Genomic DNA, 16372 nt, shown 5'->3' on the forward strand with positions numbered 1-16372 from the left:
TTTGTTAGATCTTGATTGCCTTTCACAGAAAAGGGCATCTAAATTGAGCACCATAGGAAAATTGCCCTTTCACTGAGGCGTCTCCTAGATTTTAACTAGGAAACAGTTTTAGTAAGGGGGGATGAAACTTCTACCCACCACACACAAATAGAAAAATGTGGTTTTAAAAGGCTTGGTCGATACAAGAATAAGGTAAAACTCTGAATGAGACTTGACAGACAGACTTCAAGGCTCATCTGTTGATGACTGAACACCTGCTCACTTCACCAGAACAACTGACTGTACACAAAAAGGAAAGCCTTTGGAGTTTTGTGAATACAGAGCAAGTTACAAGACAGATGATCACCTCAACTACTTCAAATAATTAAGACAAAACTTTTTATAGTTTCCCTATTCACACTGAAATGTTGATACTGCAGACCCACAAAGCACTCTAGCAAGAGACAAAGCTTCATGAACAAATAAGATAGAACTCCTACAGTCTGAACGATCTTCCCCAAACCCTACTGGGATAAAAGCACTCTACCTATTCAAACATGGTTATCTGCTATGAAGAACTTCTATTGAACAATATTCTACTGAGATGAAACATGAGGAGTACAGTTGTTAAGGAGTCAAAACCTAGTAGCAACACTAGCCTCTACTTGCCTTGTCTCTCTCTCTAAAAAAAGGGCACTGCACCTCCACTAATATTGATGGCAAACTGGTTTTTAACAGGGTTAGACCACACTTTTAAGTTAGAAAATATACTATTTACAAATAAGATTATAACATGGATCATACTTCAGTCATGTTAAAGGATGTAAATCCTCAAGATGCCACAGTATCTCATGAATAGAGGTTTTCAGCTTGAACAGCTACTAGGAAAAGTCACACTTGTTCCAATTTTACTGTTCAAGCCACATAACCTCTGCCGGGGGAAATGTAGCCCCTTTAGGGTTCTTGTGCTTGCCAAGTTGTCTGCTACTAAACTCAGAAGAGGAGCAACAAATGAGAGGACAACAAACCCAAATTCTCTCCTGCACTATAAACCATATTCAGGCTCCTTTCAAAATGCTGAAAAACAGGTGCATATCACGCAAAAAAGGATCATCATGCTGCCAGCTCCAATTGCTGATGAAGCAGAGTGTCAAGAGTATCAGGCAAAGATGAAAGAGAAAGAAAAAATAGTGACTTGCTTTTCTAGTAATAAGGTGCTAGAATTAAAAGATTACGTTAAGTTCTATAATATTCTGAAAACATTGAATAATAAATTGTTTTCTCCTACACAGCTCATTTGGCTGCAAGCATTCACAAGTCGCTGTAGTTTGCATCAGATCAAAGTATGCAGAGTAGTGTTTAGTTTCTCGTTATAATTGAAGCAAGTCTTTCCATTAAGTTATTTTTTTTTCTGGCATTCCTCATTTATTACTTATACCCTACACATCTGGCCGGACCTCCCCAGTCACTCTAGGCGTCTTCCAACAGAATATTAAAAACACGATAAAACATCAAACATTAACAACTTCCCTAAACAGGGCTGCCTTCAGATGTCTTCTAAAAGTCAGGTAGTTGTTTATTTCTTTGACATCTGATGGGAGGGCATTCCACAGGGCAGGCGCCACTGCCAAGAAGGCCCTCTGCATGGTTCCCTGTAACCTCACTTCTCACAGGGAGGGAACTGCCAGAAGGTCCTCAGCGCTGGACCTCAGTGTCCGGGCTGAATGATGGGGGTGGAGATGCTCCTTCAAAAATACTGGGCCGAGGCCATTTAGGGCTTTAAAGGTCAGCACCAACACTTTGAATTGTGCTCAGAAATGTACTGGGAGACACTGAAGGTCTTTCAGGACTGGTGTTATATGCTCTTGGCAACCACTCCCAGTCACCAGTCTAGCTGCCGCATAATGGATTAGCTGTAGTTTCCGTGTCACCTTCAAAGGTAGCCCCACATAGAGTGCACTGTAGTAGTCTAAGCGAGAGATAACTAGAGCATGCACCACTCTGGCGAGACAGTCTGTGGACAGGTAGGGTCTCAGCCTGCATACCAGATGGAGCTGGTAGACAGCTGCCGTGGATACAGATTTGACCTGTGACTCCATGGACAGCTGTGAGTCCAAAATGACTCCCAGGCTGCACACCTTGTCCTTCAGGGGCACAGTTACCCCATTCAGCACCAGGGAGTCCTCCACACCTGCCTGCCCCGTCCCCCCAAAACAGTACTTCTGTCTTGTCAGGATTCACCCTCAATTTGTTAGCCGCCATCCATCCTCTAACCACCTCAAGACACTCCCACAGGACCTTCACCGCCTTCACTGGTTCTGATTTAAAAGAGAGGTAGAGCTGGGTATCATCCGCATACTGATCAACTTTTAGTCCAAACCCCCTGATAATTTATCCCAGCCCTTCATATAGATGTTAAAAAGCATGGGGGAGAGGATGGAGCCCTGAGGCACCCCACAAGTGAGAGCCCAGGGGTATGAACACTCATCCCTTAACATCACTTTCTGAACATGGTCCAGGAGGAAGGAGCCGAACCACTGTATGACAGTGCCCCCAGCTCCCAACTCCTCTAGACGGTCCAGAAGCAGGTTATGGTTGATGGTATCAAAGGCCGCTGAGAAATCCAGCAGAACTAGGAAACAGCTTTCACCCTTGTCCCTAGCACCCTGGAGATCATCAACCAGCACAACCAAGGCAGTTTCAGTCCCATGATGAAGCCTGAATCCCAACTGGAAGGGATCCAAATGGTCTGCATCTTCCAGGCATGCTTGGAGTTGTTCAGCAGCCACCCACTCAGTCACCTTGCCCAAGAATGGAAGATTTGAAGCTGGGCAATAGTTGGCCGTATTGGCCGGGTCTAAAGAGCTTTTTTTTAAGAAGCGGTTTAATAACTACCTCTTTCATCTGGTCTGGGAAGGCTCTCTCACAAAGAGAAGCATTCACGATCCCACCGAGTCCTTCGTCCAGCCCTTCCCGGCTTGCTTTTATGAGCCAGGATGGGCAAGGATCAAGGAGACAATTGGTTGGTTTCACTCATCCAAGCAGCCTGTCCACATCCTTGGAGGTAACAGATTGGAATTGATCCCATGCAACTTGACCAGACAGGACTCTAGCTCTCTCCTGCCCTGGCCCTGCTCCCACGGTTGTCTACCTCTTTCCGAATCTTGAGCGACTTTATCTGCAAAAAACTTTGCAAAATCATTACAGGAGATCTTGGGGCCCTTACTGGGCCCCAATGGCGAAGGTCGTTCTGTTAAATTGTGAACCACCTAAGAGAGTCTCCTGCTGCTGTTTTCTGCAGATGCAATAGAGGTGGTGAAGAAGGTCCTCTTCGCCGTCACTATCGCCACTTGACAGGCTCGACGCTGAGCTCTAACTTGTATCTGGTCTGATTCAGAATGAGTTTTTTGCCACCGGCACTCCAGCCATCTCAGCGATTATTTCATCACCCTCAGCCCTGGAGAAAACCACGGGGATGTCCAGGTTCCATGCAATCAAAGACGGTGCTTCGGAGTCAGAAAGTCAATAGCCCTGGTTAACCGCATTGCAGCAGGCCACCAGGGAATCAGCTGAAAGGCCATCAACATGGGATAAACAGCCCCCACCACTCTCTGGAAACCATTTAGATCCATTAAGTGGCGGGGACGGACCATCCAAATCAGTCCCACCTCCCTGCAAAGGGGAAGGGTCGCAGAGAAGTCCAGTTGCACCACAAAGTGATCTGACCATAGCACTTCTTTTGTTTCACTTTTACTTAGTGTCAGATCACCCACATCCATAGAGGAGAACACCAGGTCCAAGGCACGTCCGCGGCTATGGGTTGGGCCAAACTTATTCAGGGACAGCCCCATGGAGGCCATGCTTTCCACGAAGTCCCGAGCGGCTCCTTGTAAGGTCGTGTCGGCATGGATGTTAAAATCCCCTAGGACAACCAAACTAGGTGTCTCTAGGAGAAAATTCACCACGACCTGAAGCAGCTCGGGCAGGGAATCCTTGGTGCAGCGGGGAGGTCAGTACACCAAAAGGAATCCTGTACTGCCCCTATTGTCCAACTTTCCAGAACATGCACTCAGAAAATTGGGTCTTCCCAAAAGGACGCCTGGTGCAAGCTAATGACTTCCTAAAAATCAGTGCAATGCCCCCTCCCCACCCATATGACCTGGGTTGCCGTGCATAAGAGAAATCTGGTGGCCAAGCAACGGCAAGAACAGGCCCATCTGCTTCATCCAACCAAGTCTCTGTTATACACACCAAGCAGAAACAGTTACAAAGTGGTTATGAGCCATGACAAACACTTGGCCTTCTCGGTAGTGGCGCCCACCCTTCAGATGTGAAGGAAATAAGCAGCTATCCTATCTTTAAAAGACATCTGAAGGCAGCCCTGTTTAGGGAAGTTTTTAATATTTAATGCTGTACTGTTTTTAACATTTGATTGGGAGCCACCCAGAGTGGCTGGGGAAACTCAGCCAGATGGGTGGGGTATAAACAATAAATTATTATTACTATTATTATTGTGTTGCAGTAGGCAAGAAATCCACTCTTCTGCTTTTATTGCTCCTCCTAGCAACAAACTACGCACACTCCCACCGGGCTGTATACACCACAAGAGGTAGCTGCAAAGCAGAGCGGCCCAAATTCTACCTTGTGTGGTCTACATTTGTTTTTAGCTAGAATCCTTATGATCCACTGATGTGTTTTACATTAATAAAGCAAGAATGCATATTCAGGGTGTCTTAACCGTTAAGGCATAGCTTATCTGCATTATATGGTCCTCCTGTTTAACAGCATAAGATGTTCTCCATCAGACCACAGTCCACCTAGTCCAACATTCTTTGTGCACACAAAACATCCCAGTAACCTACCAGGTGCTAGGTGGTCAACCAGGAGTTTGCAGACCACCATGGGACTGCAATCTGTCAATCTACCTTCTGTCAACCCCTGTTCTGAAGAGGGCAAGGAGACCAGTGCAGTACTGGAGAAAATTTAAAAAGCACCTGAAGTTTTTTTCAGTCCCACCCTCACTCCCCAACTGAATAAAGATTGAGAAGTCAAAAGGAATTCAACAGGCTCCTTTCAACAGTGACACTAAATGAGCATTAAAAGAGCAGCCTCATAAAACTAATCAACCTCTAAAATGGCACGTGGGTGTATTCAGATTAGCATTAAGTGTCACCTTTCATTAACTTTTGTCCCTCACTGTTCGAGACAAATCTTCACAAGTTGCTCATTCATCTACACTCCTGCAACGTTTTTTGTTTTGTAGGGGGCGGGGTGCAATTCTAGGATGAGTATGTGCAGTTGTGCATAAGACGACGAGCCTACTGGGTCAGGCCAGCAGCCCATGTAGCCCAGCATCCTGATCTCACAGTGGCCAATGAGATGCCTGCAGGAAACCTGCCAGCCCCAGTAAATGATGTACTGCATGCACAAACCAGTAGGTGGAGGTGAGACTAATAATGGCATGGCCAATTTCATTTACAGTAAAAGAAAGTAAGACAAGCAGTACCCAAGGCATGTATGATGAATGGGTGCATGTGTACAATGGCATAATTTCACTGTTTAGAAAGGAGAAAAACTCCAATAAAGCTTCAGTGAACACCAGCACTTCAGCCCTGTTCAAGTTTTCTTAGACTCAAGTGCCACCAAGTTCAAGGGAACTTACTTTCCTAGTAAGTGGATTTAGGACTGCATCCTACGTCTACTGAGATCACAGGAGACAGGAGTAAAGATGGCCTTAGCACAGAAGAGTAGGTAATTGAAGCCTTCTAATTTTTCTATTTTGGAAAAAAGAATCCAATAAGTAACAAGGGATTAATGCTCATACAGGCATACCTCATTTTAGCAGTGATCCTGCTGTGGAAATGCACTCACCACATTTGGGCAAAAGTACAATGTCCCCTCCTCTTGGCCCAAGCTTTAGGGAAAGCCTGCTTGTTTGGCTCTGACTGGCCAGCCTTTGGGTCAAGCATAAAGTTTCATCTGCTACCATTCACACTTTCTTATACTTTTAAGAAAACTCCACTGCACAGATAAACATGCAAGGGCCTTGGGAAGAGGAGGAGGAGGAGGAAGGGAACCGGACAGTCTGTCTGAAACAATGAAAAGGAGGAGGAAGAGAACTGGACAGCCTGTCTGAAACAATGGTTTGAGGCGAGAAGGGAGAAGAGAAAAGCAGATGATTTGGAGGTTGTGTGCCCCTACAAGAATAATAGAGCAGCAACAGAGCAGAGCTAACCCCACAGTAGAGAAATCCACAGTCCTTTCTGTTTGAAGGTAAATCTGCAGTCTGAGAATGAGTAACAATAGAATCTTGGCCCTCACCTCTTGAAACAGGAAGTGTACTACTGGCCTATTCTATCATATATGGCTTCCATGAAGCACTCCCCTCCATGGAATTAGATAAAACGGTAAGAGGTAACTTGTAAATTCTAACTTTCTTTCTGCAACAGCTACATCCCAATAAGCCTTACTAAAAGCAGCCCAATGTAAGGGTATTCTAGAAAGCCATATTAGGATCAGACTAAGTTCATTCAGCACCACTTCACTACCCTATTTTCTTCAAAGACAAAACTGAAAACCACTTTTATTGCAGAAAAATCACCAGCGGGAAATAAAAATTAGAGGGACTTCTTGTTAATGCTTCATGATTGAAATGACCAAATGAAAATGTCTAAAAGCTATTGGGTTGGGGAGTGCGCTGCACCAAAAAGAGACAAAGGTTAGTTAATGCCCTGAAGATAGAACTTTGGCTTCAGCCAATACGAGGACCAGGCTGGAAACTGAAGGAAGGGGAGGGCTTTCCGACCCTACTGTAGAAAGAGGTATTGGGAATGAAAGACAGGAGTGAATTTATATGAAACTGTGTGGAAAGCACCAGAATAGGAAAAGAGAATCCTCATGCAGAAACACTTATCCTCAAGTCTATTTCATCAAAAGAAATCAATCTTGTAAAAAACAAAGTATCAAATCCATTAGACTATCCAGGAATTTTCCAGTTTTTCCATAGAACAGAGAAATCACTTAAAGATGTAATATGAATATTTGCTTTCTTCCTCTTATCCTAGATACAAAAAAAAAAATTAGCAATTTATAAGCAGAATTCATATCATATTTCAACATGCAACATTGGTCTCAGTTCTGTACGATTTAAATAGACTATTTACACACAATACATATATAATCTCTTTCTCTCTGTATGCACATGCATTGGTCCTAGCCTAGGCATCAAAGGCCACATGTGAGTTCTCTGGGTCAATCTTCTTCAAGCGATTCCAGTTTGAATTTTTGTTTAGCTTTGGGTTGGTTGGGATTTCCTCAGTTCTTCCGAATGTCAGCATAGACGACAGATTCCGACTTGTTGATCTTGTCACTGTAACGCCCTCCGGAGTGATCTAACTGCGCATAAATTACTGGGCCCTAAAAAAAAGAAATACAGAGTAAGCAAACTGATGAAAGAGCATGATTCCTTCAGTACATTGCTGGCAGGCAGTGTAAAGACAAAATTAATCTTTAGATTAGGAAGTTAATGAGCATTAAGCAAACAAAACACTATTAAATGTACACAAGACACACATTTCCCCCCTCTTTTATCTGTTTGGGTCTACCTATAAACTATGCAAGTCAAGTTGACTTTTTAAAGAAATTAATCTACTGCGATAAAGTCCTGCGAAAGAATCTGCAAATATTTTCTTATAGAAATCTGACACTTCATTCTTCGGGTAGATGGAATTGCTTGTAGCCTTCAGAACAATTCACCGAACAACGGAGCAGAGAATGGATTGATATTTTGAAAGAGTACATCAAGAATTCACAGTCCGGCTAAAATCAGCTCATTCAATAGGCTCCATTTGTGCTGAATCAGACAGGGAAGTGTCACGCTAGCAGTATTTTTCTTGGGAGCTGCTGCAATATACAGTGGTGCCTCACAAGACGAAATTAATCCGTTCCGAGAGGCTCTTCGTATAGCGGTTTTTTCGTCTTGCGAAGCAAGCCCATTGACAGCTTAGCGGATTAGCGCTATTAGCGGTTTAGCGGCTTTTAGCGATCAGCTGTTAAGCGGCTTATCAGCAGATCAGCTGATAAGCGGCTTAACAGCTTAGGAAAGGGGGGGGGAGGGGAAAAAACCCGCAGGAACTCGCAAGACATTTTCGTCTTGCAAAGCAAGCCCATAGGGAAATTCGTTTTGCGAAGCGCCTCCAAAACGGAAAACCCTTTCGTCTAGCGGGTTTTCCGTCTTGCGAGGCGTTCGTCTTGCGGGGCACCACTGTACTAAATTAAGACAACAGGTTGGAATTTTAAATTTCATCTACCACCTTGAGCAAATACAAGGCTGAAAATTGTGCTCCTCAAACTGCACTTCATCCAGATTGTCTTCACACTGACAATGGATCAGCTTTGGGGACATACACACTCAAAGCTCCTTTCCTCTTCTTTTAGCAGAAGCTGGCAAACAAACCAGGAAGACTTTCATTAACTACAGTTAATAGTAATATCTTGTTTTAGATGAAAAAAGAAACAGCTTCAGAACAAGAAGGATACTAGCCAACTTCAAATTGTGGCTTGTTTTGAATCTGTTAACCAGAGATTTCTGGTTCAGACAAAACGGGAAACTTAATGGAAGACTTCCTGGCTGCCAACTTGCATAAGGATGAGTGAAGAATCTGTGTCTACACACCCATCTTGGGTTATCATCATGATCATCCAAAAATTGTGTTTCAGAAATACTATTGACTTTTTGTGATTCAGCATTTTTCTGCATCTGTCTGCAGTGTCCACAAAGACACTACAAGAAGTTCGTCAGCAAAAACCAAAAGCAAAGACTGTCCAGCAACTCTTACACCTCTAGATGGCAGCAATGCTCGTGGTGTATTTAAAAACATACAAACGAGAAACCAACAGGGAGTTGGAAGAATAATCCGTAATTTTTTATGTTCAATAAGGCTGTGTAGCCCACAAGGAATAAAGCTTTAAAGGAGGCATGATCTTGGCAACATTCAAATCTAAGATTACATTCACCAATGTTTAATTGGGCTACCATTCTTTCCCACAATCAGCCACAACAACTCTCTTTGGAAATGTGCATTTTAAAAATGTCAATACAGTTTAATTATAAGGAAGACTAGAGGATCAATAGTGCAGTAAGAAAGCACTTTAGGAGCCAGTTCAGAGGAAGAAAGTAGTTGGGGATGGCTAGCTGGAAAGACACATATTCTTCAGCTGCAGACAGTGAAGTTATGGCCAAAAGTATAAATGTTTTTTTGGAACATACAAAACTGTAGTATGTATAGCAAGCTTCTTCCATAAGCCACACAGTTCACCAAAGGTTTTCAACACCATTACTGGATCTAAGGCAGCTTCTTGTGGAAGCCACATGAATGAGTCATGCTCTGCACATTTTTATTCCTGTTTGCTTTACAAATGATTTTGTTGTTCTTTCATATAACTCTCTCACGTCAACAGATGCTACTCCAAAGGCTAATGCCCCAAGTTCTTGGAACTCAGCCAAGACAAAGGACAATCGTCTTTTCTTCTATATCAAAGTACTGGCATTTTTAAAAAGCTTTTCCTTTGAATAATACCAAGTTCCTTGTTTAGAGACCGTCTGCTAGTTCCTACAAAACTACAGAGGATTCAGATAATGGGGGAAGAGAGGATTCAGATAATGACATATTTGCCTGAAAAATATCAAGAGATCACTGTCCATATGCAGGAATTCAGAACAAATATGTGAGCCTAACTATAATAATAATTCAATTAAGTACATATAGTAGCTAGTTGATGGAAAACATCATCTGGAAGTATTCCTCTGAAGAGTTGCTCGCTGGGAATGACACCTTTTCTTTTTCTAAGTTGTTCCAATAGCTTTCCAATGTCTGTCTACTCCTATGCATCAGACACTGGGCAATATGCAGATTTTACCAGGCATATGCGTCCCATACAACAAAAGCACTGAATGGTGTGTAGGCTATCCAAGTATCAGAAGAAAGGAACCAGATGTGTGGCTTAGAAGTTAGAAGTAGAAAGTTTTACATCTGAAATTGCATCTGCCTATCAGAGGAGAAGCACAGGTTAATAAAGTCAGGTACAAAAGCACTCTTTGGAATAGGACACAAGAGGGATACAGTCTTCTTTCTAATTTATCAGTTATACATATGGGATAACTTAGATAACCAGCCAGTTATGCATTAGATCTAAAAATAAGCAAACATTGACAATTATCACATTCAAAATGAGCAAACACTGTACAGCCAAACAACAGAGAGGAATGAGAACCACTAGGACATTTGGTACCAGACAGACATGCACAGTTGTGAGAAATAGATGACATCTCAAATGAATTCACTGGTACGGACAAGAGTGAAAGCAAACCCAATGAGCAATCAGCCAGCCTCAAGATGCAGTGAGCCAAACAAGACAACTCTGATGCATGCTGTTTGAAACACAACCTCAGGCAACAAGCTTCCTGCTTTCACAACCATTACATTAACTTCAGGATTTAAAATATGTAGGATGGAAATAGCAAACTGGTAGACTAGACAGATAGACTGGAGTAAACCATTGTAATGAAATGTTAATTTCTCCCTCCTTTCCTCCACTACTTACTTACTTAAATAAATAAATAAGAAAGAAAGAAAGAAAGAAAGAAAGAAAGAAAGAAAGAAAGAACCTCTCATCTTCTCAACAATGTAAATATCCCATTCCTATAAAGAAGCTGCAAACCAAGAGTACTTCCTGGAAACAGGACACTCCTCTTACAGCAGCCTTCTAATTTTGCTCCAATATATTAAAAATATTCCACAATACCACCACTGTGCTTTCAGTAAGAAAAGAAGCAGATGTCTGCATATAAAAGTCAACTCAATCTGGTATACTTAAAAACAAAAGCACTTCCATCTATCTCCATGTTCCCCAGACATTATCTACTAGTCCCACACACATTAATAAATAAGGCATGTGAACCTCTATATATTCCTGTTTAGGCTAGAATAAAAATAAGTGTTTCCACTTGCCAGATTTTGTTTATTGTGGCTCCTGTCATATCCATATTACAGAAACACTAGAAATAGCTTGTAAGATGAATGACTATGTGCAAGTTTCATGTGCACACAACCTCCCCAGATAAGACTACTGAAATGCATGTCTTCATGGGGCTATTGACTTTGTAAGAGTCTACACAATAATGTTTTTGTTTTGTTTCAAAGTTTGTAAGAAGCAGGCCTACAGCGTTCAAAATCCTATGCTTCCCCTATTGTAGATAGCTGGCAAAGACAGTCTCTGAATCAGAACTAACTTCACCCAACAGCCAAGACTTGCTTGGCCTGGAAGCAACAAGGAAAAACCTGTGGCTTCTATCAATATTGTTGCCCCTTTCAAAGAGCACCTAATACCACCAGCTTCAACCAAGTGAAGAGGATCGCCAGGAATGAACTATGCCTTAAGAACTTCTTAAGAACTTCTTTTTATTTATTACAGGGGTGGAAAACCTGCAGCCTTCTAGATGTTGGACTCCAACTGCCATCACTCCCAGCATACACAGCTAATAGTCAAGAATGATGGGAGTTGGAGTCCAGCAACATCTGGTGGGTTGCAGGTTTCTTACCCTGCTTTATTAAACAGAAATGTTAATTTGTATAGTAATGTCTCAAACTAGCAGAAGGAAAGGTCTATATTGTCATCCAGCCATTTCATTTTCAAATAGTTTTATAAATATTTTATAAAAACCTATCTTTTCAATATATATTTTTTAACAAAATCCTTTCCTGCTGAAGCATCTCAGCCTCACCACAGCTCTATTCTGATACCCATAGCTTTCAACATATTTTGACAGACTAAGATGTTCAAGTTGATACAATTTGGAGAGCTAGTCGTTTCCATTATCTAGTTTCCGTTTTTCCACCCAACACTTCACATCAAATAACTGAATACAAAAGAAAGGAAATCTGGCTATTTCCTTCCTCATCTGTCTGTTTTTCACCTATGTTTCCATGGAATCTGCTATAGGTTTTTTTTAATAGTTTGGTTGATTTCATCTGTTTTATTGATACATTTATTATGTACAGAGCTTTCTCATAAAGCAGTCTATATGTTTAAAAAAAACAGAAAGGAAAAGAAACACTATTCATTTCCTGTTGAGCAATACTCTATCTAGAATGAGTATTTCCAAGTGGGGAGCAATGGTCTGCTGTATATGTTTACCTGACACTTTGTGGGGATAAGGAGATATACAGAACAATGAAGCAAAGGGGCTAAAATATTATTAGCTCTGATAAATGGTAATTGGAAAAGTCCAGGAACAATAAATACTCAGCACTGCCAAGATCATAGAATTACAAATAAAGGAGCTTCCTAGTGAAAACCTGTATCACAAAGAAGGACAATTCACTCAACCTAACACAGATCAATTCATGTGAGTCAGATGGCTCCCTCAGAGCTAAGATCTAGTGGCACAATAATTGCTTTCACTGCAACAACTGTTTACTTACAAAGACTAGCCCTATTGAATCTTTTCACTATCCTTAAAGTACTGAAGCTGTCAAGAAAATGACTGCAGTAAACAACATCCTTCATCATCGAAAATGAATCATAGAATTGTAGAGTTGGAAGGGACCCTACCAAGAGTCCTCTAGTCCAACTGCCTACAGTGCAGGAATCTCAACCCGTGGTCCCCCATCCAATTTGAAACCATCCCGGAGCATCATGTCTATCTTTGTAACACTTTTAACTTTGCTCTAAGTCTCCCTCCCCTCAGCAAGAATACCACCTTTCCCATCACTGAAGGTCTCCAAGTTAAGAGTTCCCAAAGCATCATGATGCCATTTACCTGGTGTGATCGGATGGGCACGCTGTTTACCAGACCCTCTGTGTCGGAGGGGGTCTTCCGTGGAGCCTGCTTAACTGGAGACACCAAGCTCTCAGAGGTACTGCAGCTGACGAGGTGGCAGAGCAGAGTTTGCAGGACAATGTTCAAGAGGCAAACAAAAAAAACAAAACAAAAACAAAGGCAAGTGATGGCAAGATGACGTGGCAACTTATGCCAAAGTAAAAGGTGAACTCGGTGAACAACACAACATACATCCTCTCCCTAGTGCTGGCTCAGTACCATCACTCCTAAACCTCCTCTTCTCTCTGATGTACATCCAACCCAGCCTTGGGATGGAAGAAAGCAACCCCAATAGAGGCCAGCAGCTTCCACAAGAACCAGTTTCTTGCTAACAGGGTCACACAAGCGACCCTGCCTCAGGATCCAGGGAAGTAGTTCCTTGTTGTCTCTGCCCGAGACATCAGAATTCACTTACACATAAGTGTACAGTTGAAGATGGATTCCTTTCTAACTAGGTGGAAAATTGTTGCTTTTCTAGTGACTGCACCCTATCTTGCAAGTGCCACAACAGAACAGGCGCTCAGCAATGACATGTCCTCAAATGGTTATGGCACTCTCTCCCCAAGGAGGCTTGCCTGATGACCACTGTATTATATTTTAGCTGTCCAGTTAAGACATTTGCATTCTCTCGGGCATATTAACAATTTGTATTTTCAGTGTTGAAGGGATGCTGTATTTTAGGTCACTAGAACTGAAATTTTACACTGCTGTTTTAGATTTAAATTTCTCCTGTTTGTTTGTTTGTTTGTTTTGTTTTGTTTTACTGTATATTTTATTTCTGTTGGCTCTTTTAATGTGCATTACAAACCACCCTGGAATAAATATTATTAAGGGCAGTATATAAATGCCTTAAACAATGTCTTCACAGTAGCTGAAGTCAAGAAATAGATCTCGACCACCAAATTTTTTAGTCCAATCATTTTAGTAAGTGGAATGCCTGCAGCAAAGAAAGCATCCATCGACTGGAACACTGTCTGTTAATATATTAATACTACTATGTACAAAGCTTCGGAAACTTGGGGAACATCTATTTAGAAAGGACTTGGGGTACTGATATGTCAGCTATGTCCTTGAACTGATGCGCTCTCACTTCTGCTTAAAAACAAACAAACTAGGAATCATTTCAAAATCAATTGAACTGAACATTGACTAAGCCTCTCAGTAATTCCTAACACTCGTGCTCACAGACACTTGAGGACCAAACAATACTGTTATGTAACTGTATGTAAGTTGGTACAAGGTCTATTCTAGATGAGCGGCTGATACCGAAGATGTGGGAGCACAACATGTGTTGTGTTCCACCAACAAGCAGGGAATAATTTGGAGAGGGAAGAAATCACTGGGCAGGAAACGAGTTAAGCTTTCTTCCTCAACCCTCTAAGAATGGCTTGTCCTGTTTAAAAAGAAGCCATTGGGGCAATGTGTATAGGACCTAACTTGGCCTAGGAGGAATACTCACCAACGTTTCTCTCAATCATTTTGTTTTCTTTACACAACACACACACACACACAGCATATACAGGCAGACATGGATCATGACAATGTGACAATGACATTAAGCAGAATGCAGTTCCCTGCAAACCATTACTTTCTCTTATCCAACAGGAATATTTAAACATTAAAAAAAGCAGACACGAGATATGCAGCAGTACATAGGGAAATATAGTACTGAGGGGGGGAAAGGCATTTCAGTACCAGTAAATGGGCTTCCATTCTTACTGGGACTGAATCACAGCATACACGGTGGCCAAGGGACTAATAAAATATCTGGTAAAAAAACAACAACACCCAAGAATTCATGCAACCTGGATCTAAAAATAACACTGAATTAAAGGTCTATGCATGGAAAATTCAGTTATTTACTGAATGATTTTCTCCTCTCACAGTGTACAGAGTCCAGATCCCCCACACTCATTCATGCACATGAGCTTGCTGGCAAGAGATGGAATACTGATTCTGAAGGTAATGAGCATTGCCGTCACAATTAAGGAAATGAGACAACAAAACTCAAGCAGTAGATGAGATGTGCTGCCCCTTCACCAACAGTCTACAAAACAGAATTTCAGCACAAGTGATGGAGATATGTTAGCCGGGTAGTCAGCAAAGGAGGCAGAAATGTGTACACGCACACACACGAAGTACCAAAGAGCAACCACCAATGTGATTAGTTACCATGGTATATAGTGGGACCGGAAGAGGAGACCCAGCCCTGTTACATTCCCAATCTTGCGTCTATATCAGGATCTCTGTAAGCAGAGGAAGGTAAGAGCAGGATCCGATCCCAGCACACCAAAGCAGGAAGGAAAAAACCAAAATGTCAGAATAAGAACAGAAGTTGTGACACTGCCATGCAAGGGTTTCCACCACCACCCAAATCAATCCATTATAATGCTGGTGTTAGTTTCATCTAGAAATTAGACCCCTGCAAAATTATGTGGCCCTGCTCAGCAATTACAGCACAAACACACCCTGCCACTTAGTAATCAGTAGGAACAAAGAGCTGGTGTAGTCAGTGAAAGCAACGTTATCCATTTCTACATTGTTGGGGGTTGATTTTAGTTGTAGAAGACAATGCAAACATATTACTGTTCCAAATCCAGCACCTTTAAGTAGCTTTCAGCAATAACACACTGGACAGGGAGTTAAATACCCATATTGGGCTTTGGGATCCTTTAGCGCAGATCAGTGTAAGCTGCCTTTGAGTGGTTACTGAAAGAGCACATGCAGAAAGGAAACTGTGCTTTCCACACTGAACTCTGAGCTTACAAAGCACATTTCACTGCACTTGCTCAATCTTACCACTGACTCCTACTGCAACCCCTCTCTAAAATCTCCAGCTGAAAATAAGGTATAGTGGGATCAGTTGCCAATTAAACACACCCATCAGAAACTAGACTTTTGAAGGCTTTGTTCATAGCATTCACTGGATCTACAAAAAGCAGGAAAGAGTTGGGCAGTGGAATGACAATCCCCACAGAACACGTGTGCTCAGGTTTTTGTGTACAAGGGGCTGCATTTCTGTTGGAGTTAAGTGGTAAAGCAAACAAGATAAAAGTCCCACCACCACCACCACCTCAAAGGAACCCACCAACAAAACATTTTGTGGCATTCTAAAAGCTTTGGATTAAAGCTCTAGATTCTACCCTGAAAATACTTTCCAACAGAAGTTATTCAATGCAAATTAAAAAGGTACTTTAAGTGCAAAAAAAAGGAAAAAGGAAAAAAAAGGAAGTCATGCAGATGGTGAAGCCAGTGAAGATAGTAGAGGAACCGTTTTCCCAAAGCTAGGTTTGGAAACCTCTGGCAAGCAGACTGTTGTAAAAGGAGCCACATTCCAAACTCATAAAGAGAGTTGTACAATCCAAGATGTAGAGAGTTGTCCAGCCTTTATCTTGCACTTCATCCTGAGCTGCAAGAGCCCCTTTATTTTTGGAAGACGAGAGTGTAGGGCTGCCTCTCTGGACAGCTTTATGATGCACGCTTCCCTTCCAACATGTATAAGGATATCTAGTA

General features: G+C 42.0%; 1 protein-coding gene across 2 annotated transcripts in view; it reads right to left on the reverse strand.

The window, feature by feature from the left end:
* Positions 1-4501: 4501 nt before the first annotated feature.
* The window catches only part of LOC309340026 (myelin protein zero-like protein 1), a 30680-nt gene continuing 18809 nt past the window's right edge, over positions 4502-16372 (reverse strand). Inside the window, exons 5-6 of one of the 2 annotated variants that reach the window (XM_081858550.1) lie at positions 12800-12905; positions 4502-7395 (exon numbers count right to left, since the gene is read on the reverse strand). In XM_081858550.1, the coding sequence (XP_081714676.1) occupies positions 7294-7395; positions 12800-12905 (208 nt within the window). In that variant the 3' untranslated portion in view covers positions 4502-7293. Of the gene's footprint in view, positions 7396-12799; positions 12906-15031; positions 15106-16372 lie in introns of both variants that reach the window. The other variant, XM_081858551.1, reaches the window with a different exon arrangement.

The sequence above is a fragment of the Podarcis erhardii genome (genome assembly GCF_964252035.2).
Source record: "Podarcis erhardii genome assembly, chromosome: 4".
Lineage (NCBI taxonomy): Eukaryota > Metazoa > Chordata > Lepidosauria > Squamata > Lacertidae > Podarcis > Podarcis erhardii.